This window comes from Mesoplodon mirus, assembly GCF_964341445.2.
Source record: "Mesoplodon mirus genome assembly, chromosome: 16".
Lineage (NCBI taxonomy): Eukaryota > Metazoa > Chordata > Mammalia > Artiodactyla > Ziphiidae > Mesoplodon > Mesoplodon mirus.
In genome coordinates, this window is record NC_138992.1 from 33,020,276 (window position 1) to 33,048,189 (window position 27,914).

Genomic DNA, 27,914 nt, shown 5'->3' on the forward strand with positions numbered 1-27,914 from the left:
TGTTCCAATTCTGGTAACTGTGTACCAGGAGAATCAGGAGGGCAGAAATCACAGGCTCTGACCACAGGAACCAGGGCAGGGTCCTTCTTACACACAGGGGATCAAAAACATCTGTTGAAAGCATAAATAAATGTTTTTCAGGGTTGCATTTACTGCACCGAGGTGAAAGGGTATAATGATAGTACGACTGAGAATTGAACAGCAATATGGGGGTAATTAATAACAGTATCAACTTACAGGGGTTTTTGAAGATGAAATGAACTAATATTTGTGAAAATGCCTGGTAAAACCTTAAAGGCCTACACACAGGTTAATTATTATTATTATTTTGTGTGTGTGTGTGTGTGTGTGTGTGTGGTACGCGGGCCTCTCACTGTTGTGGCCTCTCCCGTTGCGGAGCTCAGGCTCCGGATGCGCAGGCTCCACAGCATGTGGGATCTTCCCGGACCGGGGCATGAACCCGTGTCCCCTGCATCGGCAGATGGACTCTCAACCACTGCGCCACCAGGGAAGACCAACACAGGTTAATTATTATCATCATATATTGATATCGTGGCTAACTAGTTTTTCTGGAAAGAGCATAAGATTTGGAGTCAGAAGATACCTCCCCCTTGAGGGTACCCAACTGTGGGACCTTGAAAATTTGCTCAGAGTTGCTCTCTGAGCCTTATCCTTCTCATCTTTAAAGGGGAGATATTAATCGTGATATTTTCCTTCCATATACAGCTCAGACGGTTAGTTGCAAAATGCTTTGAAAGTTGTAAAGCACAACCTAAATGCTGGGTTTTATTTGTTTGAGTGATTAGAACACTGTGACCCAGCGGACAGAATGTCAACAGGATACATACCATCACCCACAGGAACGCTAGGAAATTTGAGAATATACCTTTCTCAGAAAGTGTATCCATCTGGGGCCAAGGCAGTGTGGTTGTTGGAGCTGCAGACCACTCAAGGGTGGATGCCACGGCCTTTCTGCCACCGTGGAAATTCCAACCAGTGGAGCCAACAGAATTACATTTGCGGAAGACTTCTAATGGTAGTATCAGGAAACCACTCTCCCATTCAGCTCTTGCCGTGACTTCTAATGGATAGCAAAGTGGAAAACTTGCATTCCCTGAAGGGTTGAAAAGTAACACCACCAGACAGAGAATCAGAAGCTGGGTTCAAGGCCCAATTCTCGTACATTCTGGCTGTGTGATGGCGGACAAGTCATTTTTCATTGCTTAGCTGCAAACAGAGAATAATGAAACCTATTCTGCAGCACTGTTAGGAGGCTAAAATAAGTTTATGTATGTAAATGTCATTTTGTAGACTAGAAAGCACTAAACAGATGTGAGCATTAGTATTCTTCCCAGACACTGAGGGAGATGATACTGAGCAGTAAAATCTCCTCACATGTAAATAGCAGAAGCAGAAAGGAAAACAAGCAAAAGTCCTGGGTAATTCACAAACTGGAATAACCAGCCTCTGAATCACATAGACTTGGCCAGGCCAGGTCCAATATTGAGCCCTGGTGGCCACTTCAGTGGCTGGAAAAGGGGCCTAGGGGGAAGCTGAAGGAGTTATTTCCTCTACAGAAAATATACACGGGAGGGAAGCTAATGATTTCCAAGTACACACAGGACGGCTGTGGGAAATGTGGCCAGCAGCTGTGTGCCATTTCCACAGAAAACAGGACTTGCAGGTGGCCAGGATGAGGCTCTGTCGGGGTCAGTAGGATGGGAGATTTCTGTACCTGGGGCGATGGGGCAGGCCAGAGCCAGAGTGGCTGTGACCTGGTTATGTATTCAGCCAGACTGCCCCTCCCATAGTGGGGCCAGACGCTGTCGTGGGGTTTAATCGTATTGTGCAAACGTGGACTGCCCCCTAATATGGAAAGGTGTATCTTTGTGAGATGAAACTTAAAGGTCCCCATGGGACAGGGACCTTGCTTTGGTAAGTAGCTCACCCCAGACCTGAACTGCACTTTAATCCCTAAATTAGTTACCTGGGGCAGTTTACTGCAGCCGTACATAACCTTAAAGACAAACAACATTTGGAGACAGTTCTCATTCACTCATTCATCCGTCCATTCATTCATTTCTTCTCCATTGAGCTGGTCCTAATCACAGTCACCCACTGGCAGAAGAACCCAGGTGAATGTGACATAGCCCTTTCCCTAAAGAAGCCCACTAAGTGGAAGGAAGTTGAGCCTGGAAATTACCATGGTAGATGGAGATGACCGTAGATGGAGAGAGAGGTATGAAGAGTGAATGGTGAAGGTTTGAGGGAGGGAGCAATCTCCCCTGACTGTGGAGGTAATGGATAGTATCACAGAGGAAGTGGCATTTAGTAAGGGACCAAGGGCGGGCAGCTCTGGGCAGGATGTTTGCAGCAGTGGCTATAGCATGAATCTTTGTGTGGAAGTGTTTGATTTTTTAAATTATTCATGGTTTTTATTGATTGTGTCTGTAATCAACGTGTAAGTAACTTAAGAATAGTGATCATGCCTTGCACTTCTTTGGTGACTGTGCCATTTCTACACAGTGCCCTCCACAGCTATGGAATGAATGTCCCTTCTCTCCAGCCTCTCTTCCACAATTTCTCCTCAGAGACTTCGTTCTAAACAAAACCCTTCCTCTAGGCTTTTATCTGTCATTCTCATGTTCAAATCATATCCATCTTGAGACCTTCTTCCCTTTTTTTTTTTCCTGGGGAGAGACGGCTCAACCTCTCTCTAACTCCTGTTTATAAAGCTGAACCACATGAAATTGTTGTTTCTGTAGATCAAAAATGGTCGAATATTGACAGTTTTACGCAGTTCAACCTAACGTATTCTCTTCCGCTGACTCGGTGCTGACTTGGCACTCCCTTGATCTCCCTTGTCATTATTAGAGTTTCAGTGACCTGGTTTCTTGCTTTCTTGGCTTTAGTCCTGCCTCCCACCCCCACCCCGACAAATGTGAGCCCATTAGAGCAGGAACTGTACTGTCTTATCTCTGCTCTATCCCTAGCTCCTAGACTATTGCATGGTACATGGTAGATGCTCAATATTTGCTTAAGAATGAATAAGTGCTTTGCCCCAGGGATGGGCATTAGACAGATTTTCTCTAGTTGTGGAATTGGATGAGTCTCTCCAGGTGTCACTTATCTCAGCTCTAAAAGCCAAGTTGGAGGTACACTAGGTCAGTGGTCCCAAAACCTGGCTGCTCACCAGAGTTGCCTTTGGAGAGTGTTAAAAATACAGATTTCAAGGCCCACTCCAGACCAATGGAATCACCAATGGAATCATAATCTGGCAAGGGCTCCAAAATCTCTAGGTGCCTTTGCCTCCCATGAGGACTTTCAGGCAGCCACTGAAACAGCTGTCAACTTGCACTTGGGAACCTCCAGACTCCATGAAGCCACAGGGAAAGGACATCATCTGTCTTGTTCACTGCTAGGCTCCCGGTTCGTGGCACAATGCCTAGCATGTGGCAATCAGCAATGAACAGTTGTTGAATGCATGTGGGAGGCTTTCCCATTTTTGAGGGGCATCTTAAACTCCTGAGGCCCATTGGGCTAGCTGAAGAGTTTTCTAGGGTCCCCCTGGCTCCCAAACTCGTGTCACTGTTTGGATGTGTCACTGGGCAATTTAACCTCTCTGAGTCTCAGATTCTTCTGTAAAATGAGGGCGCTGGATTAATGACCACTAAGGTCCTATCAGACTTATCTTTCTTTCCATGATGACTCCACTAATTATTAACTGTATGACTTTGGGCATGTGGCTTACCTTGTGTAAAAGTATCTGCAACCCTATTCTCTCACCCCTTGCCACTGGATTGTAAGCTCCGTGAGAGCAGAGACCTTGCCTGTCCCATTGCATCTATCTGTAATACTTAGTGCTTGGCAGACAGTAGCCACTCAATAAATCATTCTTTGGATGAATGGTAGAGACATTCTAAAAAATGCAATGTGAGGGACTTCCCTGGTGGCACAGCAGTTAAGATTCCGTGCTCCCAATGCAGGGGCCCTGGGTTTGATCCCTGGTCAGGGAAATAGATCCCACATTGCATGACATAACTAAGAGTTCTCATGCCACTACTAAGGAGTCCATGAGCCACAACTAAGGAGCCCATGTGCCACAACTAAGGAGCCCGCCTGCCGCAACTAAGACCCTGTGCAACCACATAAATAAGTAAGTAAATATTAAAAAAAAAATGCAGTGTGGGAATTCCCTGGTTAGGACTCCGTGCTTTCATGGCCGAGGGCCCAGGTTCAATCCCTGGTTGGAGAACTAAGATCCCGCAAGCTGCGCAGCATGGCCAAAATAAATAAATAAAACTTTACAAAGCACTGAGAAGGTAGAAGCTAGCTTAACTGATCAAGAATTGCATAAATCAGTCTGAACTGAATACACTGCTAGTACGAGTGTGAGGTCATACAGCCGCTTTTCTGTACTTGTTTTGAGAAACACAGTTATTAAGATATAATTCACGCACCATAAAATCAATCCTTTTAAAGTATATGATTGAGTGGTTCTTAGTATATTCACAGAATTGCACAGTCATCACCACTGTCTAATTCCAGAACATTTCCTCATCCCCCCAAAACACCCCATGCCCACTAGCAATCACTTCTCATTCCCTCATCCTTCCATCCTCTGGCAACTGCTAATCCATTTTCTGTCTCTATGGATTTGCCTATTCTAGACACATCATATAAATGGAAACATACAATGTTTGGCCTTTTGTGTCTGGCTTCTTTCACCTATTTTACTGTTTTTAAGGTTCATTTATGCTGTGGCATGGATTGGTGCTTCATTCTTTTTTATGGCAAATAATATTCCATTTTATTTATCAGTTTATAGACCTTTGGGTTGTCTCCACTTTTTCCTCTATTGTGAATAATGCTACTTTGAATGCTTGTGTACCAGGTTTTTTTAGTTTTGTTTAGTTTAGTTTTGTTTTTGTTTTGGCTGCACTGTGTGGCATGCAGGACCTTAGTTCCCTGACCAGGGATCGAACCCAGGCCACCTGCAGTGCAAGCACGGAGCCTTAACCACAGGACCGCCAGGGAAGAAGTCCCTGTGGACCAGTTTTTGTGTGGATATAAGTTTTCCATTCTCTTGGGTTTATACCTAGGTGTGGTCTTATGGTAGTCTGACATTTTGGGAACTGTCAAAACTGTCAAACTGTTTTCTGAAGTGGCTGTTTCATTTTCCAGTCCCATCGACAAGGTATGAAGGTTTCAATTTCTCCACATCCTCTCCAATGTTTGTTATTGTCTGTTTTTTTCATTTTAGTTATGCCAGTGGATGAGAAGTATTATCTCATTGTGGGTTTAATTTGCATTTCCCTAATGATGTTGAGTATCTCTTCATGTGCTTATTGGCCATTTGTATATATTCTTTGGAGGAATGTCATTCAAATCCTTTGTCAAATTTTTTTTTCCCTAGGATTTTTTTAAACTTTATATGGCCCTATTGCATATAGTTTATCTGGGTATGGAGGCTTGACTTCACTGAAGACAACTCAGTGCTCTCTAATAGTCTTTTCTTATAACAGGAGCTTTAATTTTTCACCTTCACAATATTTATTTTCCTGTATTTTCCATACTGTACTCTTTGATGCAGCAGGAGTAAAACATTTTGCCTTCCCTTTGGTACTCATTAGCATGTTACAGCTTTGCAAACCAAATACTTTACTCTTTCTTATTCTTCTTTCATAAACTTTAGCTCATTCTCAGCCTCCTCTTTCTTCTTTGCTCATTTTTGAATTGAACTTTTGTCTTTTTATTGAGTTGTAAGAGTTCATTACATATTCTGGACGCTAGTCCTATATCAGATATATGATTTGCAAATATTATTTCCCATTCTGTTACCAACACTATTGCCCCGGAATCACACCCCTGCCCCTCCCTCAAAAGGAAACCAATTGCTCTTAACTAAGTTTCAGGCGGAAGCTGCAAAGAGAAAAACAAGAGCTGGTTAGAACCAACTAGACCCAAGGTGGCAGAAGATCTAACTTCCATTAGACCTAGAACTTCATTATACATTCATTTTAATACCTTAGCATGCTAAATGATACACCCACTTGCGCCATGACAGTTGACAGTTGTCGTGACAACAACCAGAAAAGCCCATACAAGGACTGAAAAGGAGAGGTGCATCAGTTCTGGGTCCAAACCACACCCCTGTTCTGGGATAAGTCATGAATATTCTTCCCACTCTTTCCAGTTCCCTCCCTTTTACCTATACATATGGTATAGGTCCTCCTATATATATGGTGTCTCTGCTGAATTGGGTTGAGAAGTTGATTTGCAAGTTAAGTTCCTTCTTTGGCCATTGAATTAGTTTTTTTATTGGCTGTGTGAGTCCTAGTGGAAAAAGAACCTCCCTAGCCAAGACAAGGGGTCTTGGCACAGGTTAGGACCCTGGAGGGGGTCCAGCTGACCAATTCGGTAACAATTCCATGGGATGGATGCCTTTCTACTTTCTTGATGGTGTCCTTTGAAGCACAGAAGTATTAAATTTTGATGAATTCCAATTTATCTATTTTTTTCAGTTGTTTATGCTTTTGTCTCTAAGAAACAATGGCCTTATCTGAAGTTACAAAAATTGACTCCTATGTTTTCTGCTAAGAATTTTAAAGCTTTAGCTTTAACATTTAGGTCTCTAAGTCATTTTTAGTTAATATTTTTATATGGTGTGAGGTCGAGCCACTTAAAAAAATATATTTTTCTATAGTGAAATACATATAGAAAAGCACACAAAATAAAAATGTATAGCTAGGGACTTCCCTGGTGGTCCACTGGTTAAGAATCCGCCTTCCAATGCAGGGGATTATGGGTTTGATCCCTGGTTGGGGAACTAAGATCCCACATGCCGTGGGGCAACTGAACCCCTGCGCCACAACTACTGAGCCCACGTGCCACAACTAGAGAGAAGCCCGTGTGCCACAATGAAGGTCCTGCATGCCACAACTAAGACCTGATGCAGCCAAATAAATAAATAAATAAATAAATATTTTAAAAAATGTATAGGGCTTCCCTGGTGGCGCAGTGATTGAGAGTTGGCCTGCCGATGCAGGGGACACGGGTTCGTGCCCCGGTCCGGGAAGATCCCACATGCTGCGGAGTGGCTGGGCCCGTGAGCCATGGCCGCTGAGCCTGTGCGTCCGGAGCCTGTGCTCCGCAGGGGGAGAGGCCACGCCAGTGAGAGGCCCGCGTACCGCAAAAAAAAAAAAAAAAAAAGTATAGCTAAGCTAAACAGATTATCATAAGAAAAACACCCTGTAACAACACCCATGTCAGAAAATAAAACTATTAGCATTCAGCAGGTCCCCTGGTTCCACTTCCCAATCAACACCTCTCCCTCCCCACGAAGTATCTGCTACCGTTTAAGGTAACCCCTTGGTTTGCTTTCCTTAGTTTTACTACCTAAACATGCATCCTTAACAATATAGTTTCACTTCACTGTTTTTTTTTTAATTAATTAATTAATTCAGTTAGTTAGTTTTGGCTGTGTTGCGTCTTCGTTGCTGCCCACAGGCTTTCTCTAGTTGTGGCGAGTGGGGGCTACTCTTTGTTGCGGTGCGCAGACTTCTCATTGTGATGACTTCTCTTGCTGCAGAACACTGGCTCTAGGCACACAGGCTTTGGTAGTTGTGGCTCACAGGCTCGGTAGTTGTGGCCCACAGGCTCAGTAGTTGTGGTTCGCAGGCTCTAGCAGGCTCAGTAGTTGTGGCACATGGGCTTAGTTGCTCTGCGGCATGTGGGATCTTCCCGGACCAGGGCTCAAACCCATGTCCCCTGCATTGGCAGGCAGATTCTTAACCACTGTGCCACCAGGGAAGTCCACTTCACTGGTTTTTGAAGCTCATATCAATGGAATTGTACCATCTCTGACTCCTTTTATTCAACATTACTTTTTTGACATTCATTTAGGTTTTGCAGGTAGCTCATTAATATTTATTGTTGTACAGCATTACTTTGCATGAACTGACCATGATATTCTATTTTTGATGGTCATTTGAATTGTTTACAATTTGGGGCTTTTATAAATAGTGCTTCTATGGACATTCTTTTCCTTGTCTCTCGGTACACTGTGCATGCACATCTATTTGGTGTATACTTTGGAGTAAAATTGTTGGGATTGTATATTTCACTTTAGGAGAAAATGACAAACTGTTTTCTAAAGTGATTATATTGGTTTACGCTCTCACCAGCTGTAAATAAGTTTTTGTTCCACACTCTCACCAACACTTTTTATCATCAGTCTGTTTGATTGTAGCCATCCTGGAGGGTATGTAGTGGTATCTCATTGTGGTTTTAATTTGCTTTTCCCCGATGATGAACGAGGTTGATAAGTTTATCGGTCATTTGTGTATTTCTTTTATGGAGTGCCTATTCTAGTCTTTTGCCCATTACAAAATTTTGGGTTTTCTTTTTCTTTAATATGTAATTTCTAGGAATTAAAAAATATATTCAGCCATAAAAAAATGAAATTTTGCCATTTGCAGCAACATGGATGAACTTGGATGGTGTTATGTTAAGTGAAATAAGTCAAACAGAGAAAGATAAATACTGTCTATATCACTTATATGTGGAATCTAAAAAATACAGCAAACTAGTGAATATAATAAAAAAGAAGCAGACTCACAGATAGAACAAACTAGTGGTTGCCAGTGGGGAGAGGGGAGGGGGGATTAAAAGGTACAAACTATCAGGTATAAAATAAGCTACAAGAATACATTGTATAACATGGGAAATATAGCCAACGTTTTATAATAACTATAAATGGGGTATAACCTTTAAAAATTGTGAATCACTATATTGTACACCTGTAACTTATATAGTATTGTACATCAACTATACTTCAATTAAACAATGCAAAAAATTAATTTTCTTTTTCTTTAATATGTAATTTCTAGGAATTTAAAAATATATTCTGAATGTGAGTCCTTTTTCAGTAATACGTGTCACAAATATCTTCTTGCATTCTGTGGCTTATTGTTTCAATCTCTTTTTTTGTTGTTGTTTGTTTTTATTTTTAACCATTTTAAAAAATTCAAGTATAGTTAATTTAAAATGTGTTTGTTTCAAGTGCATAGCAAAGCAATTCAGTTTCAAATATATATATATATATATATATATATATATATATATATATTCTTTTTCAGATTCTTTCCATTATAGGTTATTACAAGATATTGATAGGTCCTACAAGTGGGACCTTGTTATTTATTTTATTTTTTATTTTATTTTTAATTAATTAATAATTAATATTTTATTTTTGGCTGTGTCGGGTCTTCATTGCTGCACTTGGGCTTTCTCTAGTTGCGGTGAGCGGGGGCCACTCTTTGTTGAGGTGCGCAGGCTTCTCACTGAGGTGGCTTCTCTTGTTGCAGAGCATGGGCTCTAGGCACGTGGGCTTCAGTAGTTGTGGCTTGCAGGCTCTAGAGCACAGGCTCAGTAGTTGTGGCGCACAGACTTAGTTGCTCTGTGGCATGTGGGATCTTCCTGGACTGGGGATCGAACCTATGTCCTCTGCATTGACAGGTGGATTCTTGACCACTGCGCCACCAGGGAAGTCCCTATCTATTTTATATATAATAGTGTGTATATGTTAATCCCAAACTTCTAATTTACCTCCCCCCTACCCTTCGCCCTGCTATCCCCTTTGGTAACCATAGTTTTTTTCAATGCTTTAATGTTGTCGTTTTGATGAACAGAAATTTTTATTTATAATATAATCTAACATATGATCCTTTTTCTTTATGATTAGAGCTTTTATGCGCAGTATAAGAAGTTTACCCCTGTCCTAAGGTCATATAGGTATCCTTTTATATTATCTTCTTAGAGATTTTATTATTTGCCTTTTACATTTACATCTACAGTCCACCTGGATCTTTGCGTATGGTATGGGTGGGGTTAAGTTTAATTTTCAAAAATAATGATATCCAATCATCCCAGAACAACTTATTGCAAACACCTTCCTTTCTGAATTGCCCTTAGGTGCCTATGTTATCAAAGTCATGTGTTCATTAACCTTTGGTGTATGTCTGAGCTTTTTATTCTATTTCAACGATCTCTTTGTTTCTTCTTACATTTCCATATAAGTTTGAAAAACAACTTGTGAAGTTCTACTGAGATGGAAGGATTTTGATTGAGATAGCACTAAATCTATAGATCAGTTTAGGGAGACTTTACAACTTCACAGTATTAGTTGTACCAGCCCATAAACATGTTATATTCCTCCATTTATTAAGATCATCTTTGATTTCTCTCAAAAATGTTTTAAAGTTCTCTGTGTAGAGAGTTTATACATCTTGCATTGAATTTGTTCTTAGATATTCTATAGTTTTTATATTATTTTAAATTTCATTTCCAATTCTTCTTGTTTTTTTGGTATATTAAAAACAATTGATTTTTTGTTGGACATTAACCTTATTTCCAGCTATTTTGCCAAAGTTGCTTATTAATTGTAATTTGTATGTATTAAAACATGTCCTGTGAAAATGATGTTTTTATATCTTGCTTTCCAAAACATATATATATATATATATATATATATATATATATATATATATATATATATATTTGAGGGATAAACAGTTTTTACTGGACTCAGGTCAGGAGTCTATGAGTCTTGAGGACCTCTCTTTGTTGGTTTTGTTCCCCACATTCTTCTTGGCCCATTTGAGCTACTTCTTCTTCATGTAGTGAATCTTGGCCTCATCCTACCTCTTCTTTTCCAAATTCATAAGTCAGGTGCCCCAGGTAGGCAAAACTATGTGTGGGCTTAAGACACATGCATTTGAACAGAAGTGATCATATGCTTTCTGTGGTCAAACACCTTGAGGTGCTCTGGAGTGGCCTGGTCATACGTGATCTTGTGGCAGCAGGCCTTGCACAGTCCACCTGAAGACGTGCTTCGGCACCCAGAAGTGGAAAGGACCAGTGCACGGGTTGGTGTCTCTGTGCTTGTAGGTCAAGGCCTGCTACCTCCATTTAATTCTGTAGACATTTGCAAGAAATGTCGATGTCCTTATAACACATGACCACCACTTTCTGGCCGAGCAGTACTCGCCTGGCCACTCTGGCCTCCAGGTAGCCCTGGAGATGGTTTCAACCATTGACTAGCATGATCTGTCCCTCTGACAACTTCGGCAGCTGCCTCAGAAAATTAATCCCTATACTTTAAAATTACTTTTCTTGTCTCGTTGCACTAGCTGGAACCCTTGTGCAATGTTGAAAAGGAGTGGTGAGGATAGACATCCTTGTTTCCAATCTTAGGGTAAAAGCTTTCAATATTTCACCATTACAAAAGATGTTTCCTCTAGGATTTTTAGGAATATTCTTTATCAAATTAAAGAAGTCCCCTTCTATTTATAGTTTGTTAAGAAAGTTTCTTCATGAATGCTTATAGAATTTTGTTCCATTCTTTCTCTCACTCAGAATGATTGAATGATTTTTCTCTTTTATTCTGTTAATATGGTGAATTACATTTGTTGATTTTTATGTGTCAAATCATCCAACTTGTTTGTGATCTACTTCTTGCTATATCCTGTTGAATTCGTTTTGCTAATATTTAAGATTTTTTTTAACAGACTTTATTTTTTAGAGCAGTTTTAGGTTCATAGCAAAATTGAGAGGGAGGTACAGAGATTTCCCATAGACTCCCTGTCCCCACACATGCATAGCTTTGCCCATTGTCAACATCTCCCACCAGAGTGACCCAACTGTTAAAACTGGTGAACCTCCATTGACACATCATTATCACCCAGAGCTCATAGCTTACATTAGGGTTCACTGTAGGTGCTGTACATTCTATTGGTTTGGACAAATTTATCATGACATGTTTTCACCATTATAGATCATAGAGTAGTTTTACCGCCCTAAGAATCCTCTGCTCTGCCTATTCATCTTCCTGTCTCCACTAACCTCTGGCAACCACTGATCTTTTTACCATCCCCATTGTTTTGCCTTTTCCAGAATGTCATATAGTTGGCATCATAGTTTTTAGATTGGCTTCTTTCACTTAGTAATGTGCATTTAAGGTTCCTCTATGTTTTTTCATGCTTTATAGCTCATTTCCTCTTAGTGCTGAATAATATTCCATTGTGTGGATGTACCACAGTTTATTTACACATTCACCTACTGAAGGACATCTTGGTTGCTTCCAAGTTTTGGCAATTATGAATAAAGATGCTGTGAGCATCTATGTGCAGGTTTTTGTGTGGACATAAAGTTTCATCTCCTTTGGGTAAATACCTAGGAGCTCGATTGCTGAATCACTTGTTAAGAGTATGTTTAGGGCTTCCCTGGTGGCGCAGTGGTTGAGAGTCCGCCTGCCGATGCAGGGGACGCGGGTTCGTGCCCCGGTCCCGGAGGATCCCACGTGCCGCGGAGTGGCTGGGCCCGCGAGCCATGGCCGCGGAGCCTGTGTGTCCGGAGCCTGTGCTCCGCAACGGGAGAGGCCGCAGCAGTGAGAGGCCCGCGTACAGCAAAAAAAAAAAAAAAAAAAAAAAAAAAAAAAAAGAGTATGTTTAGTTTTGTAAGAAGCCATAAACTGTCTTCTAAGATAGCTGTACCATTTTGCATTCCCACCAGCAACGGATGAGAGTTCTTGTTGTTCTACCTCCTTGCCAGCATTTGGTATTGTCAAAGTTTTGGATTTTTGAGTCCTGTTTGTTTATTCAGTCAACATTCATATACCTACATATTTTTCCTTTTTATTCTTCATCCATTTATGCCTCTTTGAGCTTACACTGGGGAATCATTTTCCTTTTACTTGAATAACACCTTTTAATATGGGTTGACTGCTTAAAATTTCTCACATTTCTTTTTCTTTCTTTCTCTCCCCTTCCCCCCCACCCGCTGAGTATCGAGTATCTTTATGTTTCTTTCATTCTTTTTTTTTTTTTTTTTTTTGGCTGTGTTGAGTCTTCGTTGCTGCACACAGACTTTCTCTAGTTGCGGCAAGTGGGGGTTACTCTTCATTGCGATGCGCGGGCTTCTCATTGCGGTGGCTTCTCTTGTTGCGGCATGTGGGCTATAGGGCGCACGGGCTTCAGTAGTAGTGGCTCGCAGGCTCTAGAGCGCAGGCTCAGTAGTTGTGGCGCATGGGCTTAGTTGCTCCGTGGCATGTGGGATCTTCCCGGCCCAGGGCTTGAACCCGTGTCCCCTGCATTGGCAGGCGGATTCTTAACCACTGTGCAGCCAGGGAAGTCCTGTTTCTTTCATTCTTGACACTATTTTTTGGCCTTAGGAGTGTGCTTTGCCCACAAGTGGGAAAAGCTTGAAGTGTTAGGGAGTTAACAACCCAGGAGCAATCCTCAACTATTGAGAGATGGAATTAATGGATAAATACCTCCAGTTTCCTCCCCACTCAGTGGGCTACTTCTAAGATATGTCCTACACAGTCTCTCAGATGATCCCCAGTGGGATTGAAGTCCAGTTGTCCACACTGGTAAAACATTCATCAGCCCATCTTTTATTGGGTTTTCTCCATTCGCTGTCTCATTTCTCCATTTCCATACAGTGCTTCCTGTAATCACTTCCTAAATAAACTATTTATAGCCAAATCCTTGTCTCAAGGTATGTTTTGGGGGAAACCATACCTAAGACATGGCTTATTTCAGAGGTGCAGTCCTTTAGGGCTCCACACAAAGTAAGAGGAGCTCATTAGCACTCACCACCGCATTGGGGAACCTTGGACATTAATCCCTGTTGTCTTAGCTCTGAGTGTTTGTCAGAAGAACTGCTCAGCTTCTTGGCTTCTCACTCGGTCTTTCTGTAATTGGCATTCATCCCAGGGGGATAAGTGGCTCCAAACACAGGACTCACTTCCTTGGGTCTTATTCATCCCTTGGTTCCTAGTTTGGTAATTCATCATTATTTTGTTAACTCTCTTGTGCCTTTAAGTAGATTTAAAGAAATATTTTTGGTTAACTTTTCAGTTGTCCTCAAAGGGAGAATTAACCCAAATTGTTAGAAAAGAAGCCCACTCCAGCCTCCTTTTCTAGATTTGTATTGCACTTTAACGCTTCAAAAAGGTTCTACTTGAACCTTGCTTATTTCCATTCCCTATCTGTACTCCCTCCTCCCCCATCCATGTGATGGGCTTGCACAACTCTGTGCCTTTACTCTTGTTTTTCCCTGTTCAAAGTGTGACCCACCAAAGTGTGGGGAGATGAGAGTTCTCCCTAACATGCCAGCCTGGACGATGCCAAGATAGTTGTCAGTCAAAGACCAAGTGAGCAGTTTGAATGGGCTGCCTAGGGTGATGAGACCAGCCTTTGACCAGGACAGAAAGTCTCAGTGGGTAAATCAAGCTGGAAGCAGGGTGGAAGCACAATGACAAGATGAAGAAAGACAGATGTGGAAGAAAGAAATGAAGCAAAGTATGGGCATGGAGGTTGGAGTTTGTCCAGGGGCACATCTAAAATGACTGTGTTTAAGTTAGATGTTCTGTTTTCCCAGAACATTCTTGAAAGCTTAGCTTAAATGACTTCTTAATTCTCTTGGTTGGAACCACTTCCTCCTTTAACTTTCATAGCACTCTTACTGTATTTATCATATCACATTTTCCCATTGGCTTTGAATAGTCTGTTCCTTCTAAATTATTAAGTAGATGGCAGCTGTGGTATAGTGGAAAGAGCAATGGAATCAGAGTTAGATGACCTGGTTTTAAGTCTCAGCTTCAGCACTTACCTAAGGTGTTTGAGCCTCAGTGTCCTCGTCTATATAATGGGGATAATATTATTTACTCCATAGTGTGATTTGAGTATTAAAAGACATAAGCGTGTAAAGTGGTATGTAGTCAAATGGTACATTTGTGAAGTGGCACATAGTGAGCAACTTGACAAATAAAAGCCTCCCTTTGCTGAGACTACTAAGTATTATGAAGTGCTCTCCATGCTTGACGTACATTATCTTATTTAGGCCTCACCAAAACCCTATGTAGAGCTATTACTATGGAATAGTTCACAAATGAGAAAAAAAGATGCTATGATAGGTTAAATGATTTAATCAAGGCCACATAGTTAAGTAGCAGAAACAGGGCACAAATTCAGGTCTGTCTGGCTCTCAAACTAGCAGTATCCATTGGTCTACCCTGCTTCCCCGTGGCTCCCACGGATTTCTAATAAATAGTGGCCTTGAAATCATTTTTTAGTCTAAAGTAATCTGGGCCATTTTGGAGCTAGTGACCTACAAAAGTGTTCCATTATCTGTCTCAAGGGGTACCTACTCTATCCTGATTTATAAATAAATTTTCATATATTTTGTTCAAAAGAACTTCCTGAGCAAAAGTGTGTGTGTGTAATGCACTAACAGAAGAAAAGTGATATTGAAAATTAAGAATGTTTCACAGGACCCCTGATTTAACTGAACATACTGGAGAAGAGGCTTCATGTTTTCACTTTTTTCTCTTGAAAGAGGTACTTGATTTTTTGAAGGTGCCATGGAAGCCTTTGAGAAGAAAGCTATGAACTGGTTCCCTAGAAAAAAGCAAATAGATCTATTCAAGAATTAGCCTTTACGATCCCACTGATCATAAGCTGAGGAACGAAACACCTTTGTAGAACAGATGTATCAGCTTTCATTTAAAAGGAGTAAAAAATCATGAATCATTTAAATCAGGAAATTGGTGGAAATTTCCACTTTTTGTCTTCGTGTGGGTACGTAATAGTGGTGGTGTTGGGGAAATTGGGGAGATCAGGGTGATAAAAGAAGGTGCTGCAAAGTCAGCTCTATGATCCTACGATTGGACCTTCTGGAAAGGCCCTTACATAACTACCTTACTTCTCCAATAAAAGGCTGTGTATTTCTTCCCCTTAACTGATTCTACACTTCCACTTTAAATGTAACTGAGGATGAAGGACGAGAAACAAAAACAAAAAACCCCTAAGGGTCCGCAAAAAAAAAATTAGGGCTGCCCTAGGGGAAATCAGAGCGAGAGAACGAAGGACCCCTCTTCCTTCCCACCTCCCCGGGGACACACACTTAGCCTCCCTCCAGGACTCCCCGCCCCTGCCGGTTCGCCCCCCCAGCCCCCCCGCCTCCTCTTTCCCTAACACGTGCTCTCCGGAACACTCACTCGGGAGATATCCCACCCCCCCGGGGCGGGGGCTGGGCTCGGGAGCCGAATGGACAAATCCGTACGCGCCTTACAGCGTCGTGGCCCGACAACGTTGAGCCGCCCAATCGAAAGGGCCTTACCGCCCGTTTCCCGGAGCCCCGCCCCCTCGCAGCCGTGCCCCCGCCCGCCGGTCTCCTCCCTCCTCCTCCTCCTCCCGTTCGCCCCTCCCCCGCCGCTCGGGAGCGGAGCTTGCGAGACGGAGAAACTGGGGCAGAAGTGAAGATGGCGGCGGCGGTGCTGGTGGTGGCGGTGCTGGCGGTGGCGGCGGCTTCTCGCCAGTGACGCGCGGTGCGGGCTCATCTCCCTCCCCACCTCCCTAGTCCGGACCCCGTCCGCCACCGGGACCACACCGGCCCCGCAGCCCACAGGCCGTCCCGCTCGTCCCTCCCCAGTCGGCCCCTCTCCCGACGCCTGGCTGCCGCTGGTGGCGGCGCGCCCCGGGTCCCGGCCGCCGGCCTTGCACTCCTGCGCGCTGTCGCCGGGGGAGCGGGTGGCGTGTTGATCCGCCCTCCTGCCCGCCCCGCCGGACCGCCGCGCCGCGGACACACGCCCGGCGGGGAGGCGGCGGTGGCGGCAGCGGCCCCTGCGCATTTGCTTCTCTCCATTTGGGGACTGGAGGGCGGCGGCGGCGGCTGTGGGTTTTGGGGAGGGGAAGGGGTTGGGGGGGGAGCAGAGCGGGAGGGGGCCGTGCTCAGGAGGAGGACGAGAAGGAAGCACCATGACGTCCATCCATTTCGTGGTTCACCCGCTGCCGGGCACCGAGGACCAGCTCAATGACAGGTAATAGGGCCGGCGGGCTGGGGGAGGGGCGCCTACCCGCCCTCCCCTCCCCCACGGGGCCGCGCCGGGGCGGGCGCCGGTGTTTACGCGCCGTCCGGCGGTTGGGGGGGGAGGGTCCTCGCTGCACCCGGCTAGGCCCCTTCCGGGGCAAACTTCTGGTCTCGGGGGCCCGGGGCCGCGGGGGCGAGCGAGATGTGGACGGGAAAGCGCACTGCACCCTCCACACCCTCGTCCCTCCCCCCCTCTCCACGAAGGAGCCGCGTTGAACTCGGTGGAGATGGGGGGGGAATCCGGCTCCCGGTGGCGGGGGGAGCTGTAATTACCGCCCGGCCCAGGCTCGAGGAATCCATATTAGTCAAAGTTGAATTGAGACAGACAATGCGGATGGGGGATGGTGGAGGTAAAAAGAGAGGGAAGAGGAGAAGCCGGGCGAGGGGCCCCGGGTTAGGCTGGGCTCGCCCGGGGCCCCGGGAGCTGTGTCCGGTGTGGTGGTCGGACCTGCGGGGCCTGGAGATCCCGGGGGAGCGGGGAGGGTGGGGAGAAGCTGATTCCCGGCGGATCGCGGCTGGGGGGGAGGGAGGAAGCGCCATGATTATTGTTGTTATTATTAAATTTGTGCCCCTGCAGTGAGGTTTGCCTGTCCGGGGAGGGGATGAATTTAGGCGCGGGTGGGGAAGTGGATTAGCTTTCCTTGGCTCTGCTACTCCCGGAATGGTGCACGCAGCTCCTGCCCCGGCCCTGTGGTGCGAGCTTTTTTGTTTCCTTTTTTATTATAATGATAGTGTTTTCCTGAGTTGTAATTTGACAGCTGAAAGCCGAGCGTGGAGTCAAAGGAAAACTCTTACGTTTGCAGTTCGCAGTGCTGCTTTTCTTAACACGCTGTAAAATTTCTGGGATGGGTTTTGCTATGGGCGGAGGAGGAATTATGTTTTTTTTTTTACCTTTCATGAGAAGGCTGTTTTGGCCCTGGATTCCTCTCCTTCCCTCCTCCACCGTCCCCTGCCAGGTTAGGATATTGAATTGCAGGGCCGCATGTTCTCAGGGAAATGAGATAAAGCAGGAAAAGTTCCTTCACTGTTGCAAAAGAGACTCCGAGGAGGTTGAGGGAAGCCTCCATTAAAGCAAGTCTTAGAATCTAGAACTGAGCTCTAATGATGGGCTAAATGTTTACAGGGTCAGAAAGGGGGACATTTTAAGTCCCTTTCTATCCCAACACTTTCGCTGCTCTCTGTTCCTTAAAAATATGGAAGGCCATCTGGGCCCAAGTTTAGAAGTTAGATATAATTTTTGCTAAGTGACCGGGTGACATAAATTGCACGATGCCCTGTTTGTCATGCGCTTCCCGGCGGCAGGAAGAGGCCTAACTTGCTGCTAAGATATTGGCCTCTGTCTCGGAGTATCTAACCGCCTCAGGTGGGGCGGACAGCCTTTCAATCCGGGAAGCTGGAGGCTTGGTTTCTGGCGTTGGGTTTGGATTTGTCTAATCTTTGCTGTAACCATATAATACTTAACATGTTTGTAAAACTTCTGGAATACTTTCTGAAAGTACTAACCATTTGGAATTGTCACGTAGTTCCTTTTACGTCATTTATTTTAACGTTTGGTAATGCGATCCTTGCTCCGGTTTCGTTCATTACAGAAGACTTTCACGCAAGGTTTTCTGTGAGTTTTGGAGCCACGCTAGCGGTGCGGGTGGCTGTGCTGTCTGTCATTCGTAGAGCCGAGCTGGTGCTCGTAGTGCGGCTTGTCTTGTAGCCTAGGAAATCGCGCCAGGAGAGAAGTAGGGTACGTTTTTATATTAGTCCTAACTTTACGCACGAAGACTCCTGACTAGCTTAGTCAATTGACGGTGCATACCAAAACCTATTTTGCATTTTTGTTGGGCACTTTGAATAATTCTTGAGCATTCCTTTTGTTTCAGGTAGTCTGGAAATTGACATGTATCCTTTTTAAAGCTACCGTTTCTTTTTCCATTCCTGGTGTAAACAAGTAATCAGCTTTGTTTTTGACTTCTGTAGTGTCGGTATACAATATTAAGAATAGTTGGATCATCTTCAGTTTTCATTTCATAAGAAATAAAAGAGGTGGATCTGATGAGATCATAAAATGTGTGCATCAAGGTGGCAGATATTTGAACAATAGGAGAGGGCTGTAGGTAAAATCTTAGGGACCTCTAGTTTTATATAGTAGCAGTAAAAATGTCTGGTCTGTTGAGACTGACGAAGGCATCATTTGAGGTGGTCATGCTTTTTTAGTTTTGAAAAGTAGTTGACTCGTGGTGGAGCTGTTCTGTGTCTCCCCTTCAGAAGAAAGTTCATGTTTGCATACCTAGTTGCAAAGTAATAGGATCAACCTATTGCTGCATTGCTTGGGGGAAATTTGTTTCCAAAGGAGGTTGGTTTTCTGGAACCTTAAAACTTAGTAGAATACGCCCAGAATATTTTTGTCTTCAGGTAAAAATCTACCAAGGTTTAAAGTAAGTTTCGGTAATAGAACTGAATATGTTACAATGGGTTGATTTTCTATGTATGATAGTCACAAGTGAAATGATAAATGGTAGTTCGGGATGAAAGATCTATAAATAGGTAGACTTTAGTCTTTACCCGGAAAACAGTAAGACTGGATAGGCAGCATGGTGCTACAAATAAATTGCTCAAAGAAAACTTAGGGGTCTCAAAACACCAATATTTTCTTCTGCAAATAAGTTGTCTTTTTAAAATAACCACATCCTGTTAAAAGTCATATATTTTATTTAGTGTGATGGCTCAAACATTTAAAGTGTACTCAGCATTTAAAAAAAAAAAACCCGTTTGTATCTGATAGTCTTTTTATTTGTGTTTTCGTACTTGCTATTTCTGTGATAGTCTTTGTATATTGGGTTAAAATCTTTAATTATTGGCTCTGGGAGACCAAATAATGCAGTAGATGAATATAGGCGGGGATGGGGCAGAGGAGAGGAATTCAGAGAGCCTAGGGTGTTGGTTGTAGCTTTCCAGAGTGATTACAAGGTCCCTGGTGCAGAGCGCTGGCCCTCAGCAAACACTCATAGTATCCAATTGAAACCATTCAGTGCTCAGATACTTGTGTGACATTTTGATTTTCTTTCTAGTGAATTTCTCAAGTTAATGCTATGTTCTTGCTTAAAACATTGTCTCGAGAAATAGCAAAAACCATAACAAGAACATGGTTCTAGGCATTGAGACTAAGGGGAGAGATGGAAGTGCCAGCTCACCAAACCCTGGAAAGTGCCAAAGAAGTCATGTAGATCAGTTTTTTCACTGATGAGCTGGAAAATCAGGCCCTGAGTTTTATCCAGGGTACTGACAGATGAGGTCCTCATGATGGGTCTTCTGATGTTTAAAGTCCAGGGCTCTTTTCAGTATTCCACATGGCCTGTACTCTGGGAAGTCTCTGCTTCCTGAGGCATCCCAGCCTTTGAGCAGCCACCTACCTGTCTTAGAGTTTTGATTTCCCTTTCCCCTCAACTCTTCCCTCCTGGGCTCCAAATTGATTTAGGCCTTTTGTCAGGGGGTGGACCCTCTTAACCCTTTCCTAGTACTAGGTTAGGAGAGGCCTTTTAGGTTGATGGTGTCCCTGTGACTAGTCCCTGTCTTGAATTACTCCTCGGGATGCAGGTTGGCTACATTGCAAACCAGTTCTCATTTTTGGTCTGTATGTGGAATTTTCCTGTGAGCTTCACTTTTAGGCATTATAATGTGTTGTGTGATCATAAACAGTCTTGGTTGAGATTGTCATATCAAAAGGGTTTTTCTCCACGGAGCTCCCCCTTTAGATGCTGTAAGGCTGCACAGTAAGATAGTGTAGACAGGGGTTTGAAATTTGGAATTCCTAAATCTGGGTTTGTCTCAGCCCCCCTACTTATTAACTGTGTTGTGGTAATTGAGTCATTTAACTACTTACAACCTCACTCCCTGTCTCTCCTCCTCCGCACCCCCTCACACCTCAGTTTCTTTCTTTTTTTTTTTAAAAAAAATTATTTATTTATTTTGACTGCACCGTGTCTTAGTTGCGGCACACGGGATCTTTAGTTGTGGCATGCGAACTCTTAGTCGCGGCACGCGTGTGGGATCTACTTCCCTGACCAGGGATCAAACCCAGGCCCCCTCCATTGGGAGTGCGGAGTCTTACCCATTGGACCACCAGGGAAGTCCCTCACACCTCAGTTTCTAAATCAGGGATAGTACACACCTCAAGGTTGGTGAAGAATAGTTGAGATAGTGGGTGGGAAAACACAATATTATAATGTAAGTTCTGTGGAAAATATTATAAAGAGATGGTTAATTTTTACTGCTTTTATGTGTTGTCTGGTTTCCAAATAGAAAAGCAGGAACTCAAAGAAATTGCCCTAGAATATCCTTAGCATTGAATGCAGCATCCAGACTGTTAGTCTTAGATCAGCGATTCTCAACTAGGTGCAGTTTTTGCCCCCCACGGGATATTTGGCTGTGTTTGGAGACATTTTTTGATTGTCCCCGTTGGGGCATTGTTACTGGTCTCTAGAGGGTAGAGACCAGAGATGTTGCTAAACACCCTGCAATGCACAGGACAGCCCCACGATAAAGTATGGACCTGTCCAAAATGTCAGTTGTGCTGAGGTTGCGAAAGTCTGTCGTAGATTATCTTGAATGTACATAGATGTAAAACTAAATGGAAACTCATGAGGAAAAATACAAGCAATGTAAGTTAGTCTCAAAGCATGACTTGTTTAAATTGAAATTAATTAAAATGAAATAAAATTAACAAGTCAATTCCATGGTATCAGTGGCCACATTTCAAGTTCCCTGTACCCACATGTAGCTGGTGGCACCGGATTGGACAGTGCAGATACAGAACAGTGCCATGATCACTGCAAATTCTGTTGGGCAGTGTTGACACAGAAAGTGTTTTTTTGCACAAGGCATGGCATTTAGTGAGTGCTCCTTTTTTTTTTTTTTTTTTTTAGTTAATTAAGTAATTTATTTATGGCTGCGTTGGGTCTTCATTGCTGCGCTCGGGCTTTCTCTAGTTGTGGTGAGGTGGGGCTACTCTTCGTTGTGCGAGGGCTTCTCATTGCGGTGGCTTCTCGTTGTGGGCTCTAGGCGCTCGAGCTTCAGTAGTTGTGGCACGTGGGCTCAGTATTTGAGGCTTGCGGGCTCTAGAGCACAGGCTCAGTAGTTGTGGCACACGGGCTTAGTTGCTTTATGGCATGTGGGATCTTCCTGGACCAGGACTCGAACCCAGGTCCCCTGCATCGGCAGGCGGATTCTTTTTTTTTTTTTTTTTTTGCCGTACGCGGGCCTCTCACTGCTGTCGCCTCTCCCGTTGCGGAGCACAGGCTCCGGACGCGCAGGCTCAGCGGCCATGGTTCACGGGCCCAGCCACTCCGCGGCATGTGGGATCTTCCCGGACCGGGGCACGAACCCGTGTCCCCTGCATTGGCAGGCGGACTCTCAACCACTGCGCCACCAGGGAAGCCCGGCAGGCGGATTCTTAACCACTGCACCACCAGTGAAGTCCGATTGCTCCTTTTTTTTTTTTTTTTTTTTTTTTGCGGTACGTGGGCCTCTCACTGTTGTGGCCTCTCCCATTGCGGAGCACAGGCTCCGGACGCGCAGGCTCAGCGGCCATGGCTCACGGGCCCAGCCGCTCCGTGGCATGTGGGATCTTCCCGCACCGGGGCACGAACTGTGTCCCTTGCATCGGCAGGCGGACTCTCAACCACCGCGCCACCAGGGAAGCCCTGCTCCTTATTTTTATTAGGAACTGTTGGGTTTTAAAGACTCAAGCATATCCTCGTCCACTCAGTAGGAGCCAGAAAATAGGCCAGGGATTATGTGGAGCCGAATGAACAAAAGCTGTGGTGAGTGGAGGTTGTAATAGTTGAAAGCTGCCTAAAGTTTAATTGTGCTGCACCAAAACACACAAGTGTTAGGGTGCAATAGAGCATCACGTCACCAAACCAGTGGGAAATCTGACTATTTGATTGTTGAGATTGTTACCTAGAAACAACAATGCTAGAGTGACTTTATTGGGAAGGTACAGGCAAACTTCACTGAAATGATTAAGTTGTTTAAGGAAAGTAAGATTAAAGACAGGGTATGAAATAGCCAAATAAAAAATTGAAAATCAAAACAAACAAGGGAAGATCAGTTTTATAAATCAAGAAATCAGTGAGTGACTAAATTGTAGGTTTAGGAGTAAACAGACACTTGGGAAGGAAATTACATAGTACATAGGAGTACAACTAGGAATAATGGGATGAACTTTAGAAAGGTCAGGATTTTTCCCTTAACAATTAGGTTATTTAGGAAATAGTCTCTAAAGGAAAGTTTAATCACTGAAGACTGTCAAATTATGCTTAAGTAGATCTTGCAGGGTGTATTGAGGGGAGTAATTTTATGTTGCAGGAGGATGTACTCGTGTCTTTTTGCCCCGTTTTTATCATACATACACTCGGCCCTTGATATCCACAGGTTTCACATCTGCAGATATTGAGTGCAGGCTATTCATTGTACTGGTTATTTTATAAAGGGACTTAAGGAACCGAGGATTTTGGTATCCGCGGAGGCTCCTGGAACCCATGCCCCTCGGAGACAGAGGGACGACTCTACTTCTAGTTAAGAAAACAAACTCCAATTATAGTCCGTGTTTCTGTCATTTTGACACCTTGGCATTCTGAGCAAATGACAACAGTCTGCCCTCCTGGGTCACTATAATTATGAAATGTTGATTTGTTTTTGTAATTGATTTTTAAGTTTTACTGTGAAAATTATTTTAAAACTTTTTATTATGGAAAATTTAAAGCATATACAAAAGTAGAGAGGATGGTATAGTGAACACCTATGTACAAGAGTTATCACCCAATTTCAACAGTTATCTACTCGTGGCCAGTCTGGTTTCAGGCCTCTTCCCTATTTATTCCTTTTCCTCAGATCATTTAATTGATATACCTTCATTATGTATCTCAAAGATGAAAACTTAAAAAAAAATTACCTTAATCTCGAAGTTCAATCTGTTTAGATTTTCCTGTTGTCACATAAATGCTTATTTTTGATGACTGACAGTTTTGAAATTTTACATAATAAAACTGAGTTTTAACGTGTTAACAAAATTCGACATTCTTAAGAGTAAGAGAAAATTTGTTTGGATAATAGCCTTAGAGGGACAGCCAGCATCACACTGGAAATCTTAATGTTCCTTACAGGTTGACTAATGGTGTCATTCCTTAACTTCCAGTGTGATAGCATTTTATTAGCAAGTCGCTTGTAATAATGGTTATGTACTGATGGAAAGACAAGATTCTTGAAATTAAGTGATTTTCTGTGGAGCACATTGAGGAATAAGAATAAGTCATGAAAAGTTTGCAGCATTCTTCTAAGTTAATATATAGAGGTAAGACTACTGGTAAATTGAACTTGGCTATTAGAAATTATTCTCTAATGGGATCATATTTTACATATATTTTCTTGATAGATCACTGTAGTGCTAATAAACCCCTTCAGAATGAGAAATATGGTAAATTCTTAGATAACTGTGGTTTGTGACATTCTCATTTTTGTCAGGATATTGAATAAAGTGTTAAAAATTAATGTTATTTCACATGTAAATAAAAATACAATTTGTTTTACCCAAACAGCAAAAGTAATGTTATTTGTTCAGTTTCCAGTGGTGTCATTCACCTTAATAAAATGTTTTCAACTTTCTCTCTCCTTATGTATTTTGTAACTCAGCTTTATTGAAGTATAATTTACATACAGTAAAATTCACCCTTTTTTTTTTTTTTTTTTTTTTGCGGTACACGGGCCTCTCACCGCTGTGGCCTCTCCTGTTGCGAAGCACAGGCTCCGGACGCGCAGGCTCAGCGGCCATGGCTCACGGGCCCAGCCGCTCCGCGGCATGTGGGATCTTCCCAGACCGGGGCACGAACCCATGTCCCCTGCATCGGCAGGCAGACTCTCAACCACTGCGCCACCAGGGAAGCCCAAATTCACCCATTTTTAAGTGTACAGTTTGATGAGTTTTGACAAATGTATACAGTTGTGTAACTACCACCACAATCAAGATATAGAACATTTTCATGACCCTCAAAAATTCCCTTGTGCTCCTTTGTGCCCAAAAGTCCCTTCCCACCATCATGCCCCTGAAAACAATTATTCTTTCTCTCACTGTAATTTTGCCTTTTTTAGAATTTCATGCAAATGGAATCATGTGTTTGGTGTCTCTTCCTTAGCACGTGTAGCAGTTTTTCTTCTTTTGTATTTGTGGTAGTAGTATTTCATTGTTTGTATATAATACAGTTTTGTAATCTGTTTTCTAGCTGATGGGAATTTGGGTTGCTTTCAAGTTTCTGGCTATTTCTTAGTTTTTATTTTTTAAAAATTCCTTCCTATAAAAAACATAGAAGATCTGGAAAACAAAGATCAATTTATAAAGTCTAGCAAGGTTGCCATCACTGGTAATGTTTTGGTGACTTTCTGGTCCCTTTTTTCCTGTACATGGATTTTTTTTTTAATATAGTTGTGATTATGCTGGATATAATTTTATGTATTTTGAAATTTTTCTTGACTCTAAAATGTTACGTTATTTTTCATAGGAAAAAGCTCAAAATTTTAAAAAGTACATTTTTCTCGATAGCAAATTTTCATGTTAATTAAAGTACTGGTATATATATAAAGAGATTATGTTTTGAAATTTCAGTAGTAATAGTGGTAGTCTAGATTGCTGGTTATAAAGATTATGACAGTGTCCAGTTTAGGAAGCACTGTGAATTCTCTTGAATAAATCAATAGAATTTTATTTCCATTCTCATCAGTCCAGGCCCCGTTTTTTGTAGTACAGAAAGAAAAGTGTTGAGAACCTACCATTTCAGAGCCAAGAAACTGGCTCTGTTCCAGCATGAATCTGCTGTTCCAGAATTCAGACTATAAGGTGTTCTAGCTCTTTTCGTGAACTCAGATACCAGGTTTTCCTCAAAGACAATCTGAAACTCCAGAGATGGGCTTTGCATGAGTGGCTCCAAGACCCTGTTAGAGGCCTGGTGGAGGTCCACCTGAGTGTTTTTTCCTGGGACAGCCTGCTCTGTGACCTGAAAAGTCGAGGAGGATGGGTTTTCTAAGCTTTAAGAAAAAGCCAAATTTGAGATGTGTAAGTTAACTTGATGAAGAAAGTCAAAGAAGCAGAGACAATATAGGGTTATTTTGATGTCTGAATGATGAAAGCAGGGTTTTATATGAAAAGCTTTGAGGAGAGGGGTATGTGGGCTTGTGCAGTTCATCATCTATTTTCTTAGGTTGTGGGAGTGACTTTGTTTCCTGTCCAAAGGGAATTTGAACTAGTCCAGTTGGTGCTGTGTGTCATCATCTGCATATGGAAACTTTAAAGGAAGCACCAGACAGGTGATTTTTCTTGTGTGCAAATCCAGTTTAAAATTCTCTTAGTATGCTTCTGTTTCTGGTGATATTTAAACTTCATCTCTCACAAGTCCCTCAGTGTTTTCCGTAAGTGATTGCATTTTTCTGCTTATCAGGTGTTCTGATCATTATAGATAAAGAGTAATGAGAAGGAGGGAGTCCTTGGATGCTGTGGACAGTGCACCTTTGCTTTCTCTGGTTGTTGTTTGGGGAAGTATAGGAACTGCTTTTTCTTTGCTTCCTGCAGTTGCCAGCAGGGATGAATACAAATTGGTGCCACATGTTCCGACTGATTCCCTGTTAGGTTTCTGTCACTGCTGAGGGGATGCAGAACCAGGAACGGGTGTCTTCTCTTGGGGAAGTTGGCAACCCATGGTCTGCAGGTCAGAGGTGACGTGGGGGCTGATTTCGTTGGCAGTTGCTCATCTTTCTGCCACTTCTGAGAGCCGAAGGATACCGAAAAATAAGTACAACGCTTGCATCCAGAGACAGGCGGCAGTATGCGGTTAGCAGCCACCCCATACCATCCAGAATGTTTCTGGTTTCAAAAAACTCTGTTGAGTGGCGGGGACTTTAGGCTAGTTGGTCTTTTGCTTTCCTTCTCCAGGGCGCTTGACTCCTCAGAAGTCTCTTTGGAAATGTAAAAAGCTTCTTCAGTTGGCATGGAGATTCAGTCTTTGGTGAATTCTAGGACATTCTTGAGGGGGTTTTGTTTTTGAGCATGATATGTTTAAAACCATTTTTTTTTTTTTTTGGAAATGGAAAGTCTTTCTGGCAATAGTGTTGAAATTTTAAAAGAGTAACATAACCAAATTGTAGTAAAAACATTTATTGTGGTAGCCTTTTCGGATTAAGAGGTTCTTGGATTTAAAATAGTGCTTCTTATAGCGTCTAAACGGACCACCATCATCAGGAACAAAAAAGCGTGAGGACCCCTGTATAAAAGGCTCTCACCCACATTTCTTTGTTTTAAAATTAAGTGATGACAGCAAATAGGGCCAAGCTTGCCGTTCCTCACTGCCCCCAGCCATCCTTTTCCCCTCAGGCTATAGGTTCTGTAGCTGTCTGTTTGAGAATGGGGTATTTTCCTGCCCTTTGAGGCTAGAGTAATTTATTTTTGTTTGCTTTTCTGTTTTTACAAATGAAATTTTAAAAATTTGAATTAATTTACATAAATATTAGGTCTGTCCCAGAACTATAAGACGCTGAGAGGATAGCTTTTTAAAAACAGATGTCAGTGCTCATAGGCTCACAGTCTTAGTTGGGGGAGTGATGCTGATCCACAGACCAGTAGCAAACTATGAAAGACTGGTGAAAGAGGTAGTCGAGTTTGACCTGTGTAAATATTTGCCATGTGTTGCCTGCACGGAGTTTGAGCACAGTGTTAGATTAGTTTCCCTTGTTCAGTAAATGTTTGTGTGCTTCTCAGACATTGTGCTAGGCCTGGGGTGGCTGCACCAACCCTTCCTGGAACTTGGGTTGAGAAGTAGTTGGAACTTTTTCTAGCTCATTGGAGAAGTTTGGAGAAGAGTGAGGTGATAGACTTAGTGGGCCCAGGGAGTGGCATCCGGTAGGTGGGCCATGTTTATTTATTTTTTAAACTTTTTACTTTGAAATAA

The 27,914-nt window shown here is 42.9% G+C and overlaps 1 protein-coding gene across 5 annotated transcripts in view; it reads left to right on the forward strand.

The window, feature by feature from the left end:
• Positions 1-16,782: 16,782 nt before the first annotated feature.
• The window catches only part of UBR5 (ubiquitin protein ligase E3 component n-recognin 5), a 135,354-nt gene continuing 124,222 nt past the window's right edge, over positions 16,783-27,914 (forward strand). For all 5 annotated transcript variants that reach the window (XM_082601317.1, XM_082601319.1, XM_082601318.1 and 2 more), the window contains exon 1: positions 16,783-16,885. In XM_082601317.1, coding sequence (XP_082457443.1) covers positions 16,824-16,885 — 62 coding nt within the window. In that variant the 5' untranslated portion in view covers positions 16,783-16,823. The remainder of the gene's footprint in view (positions 16,886-27,914) is intronic.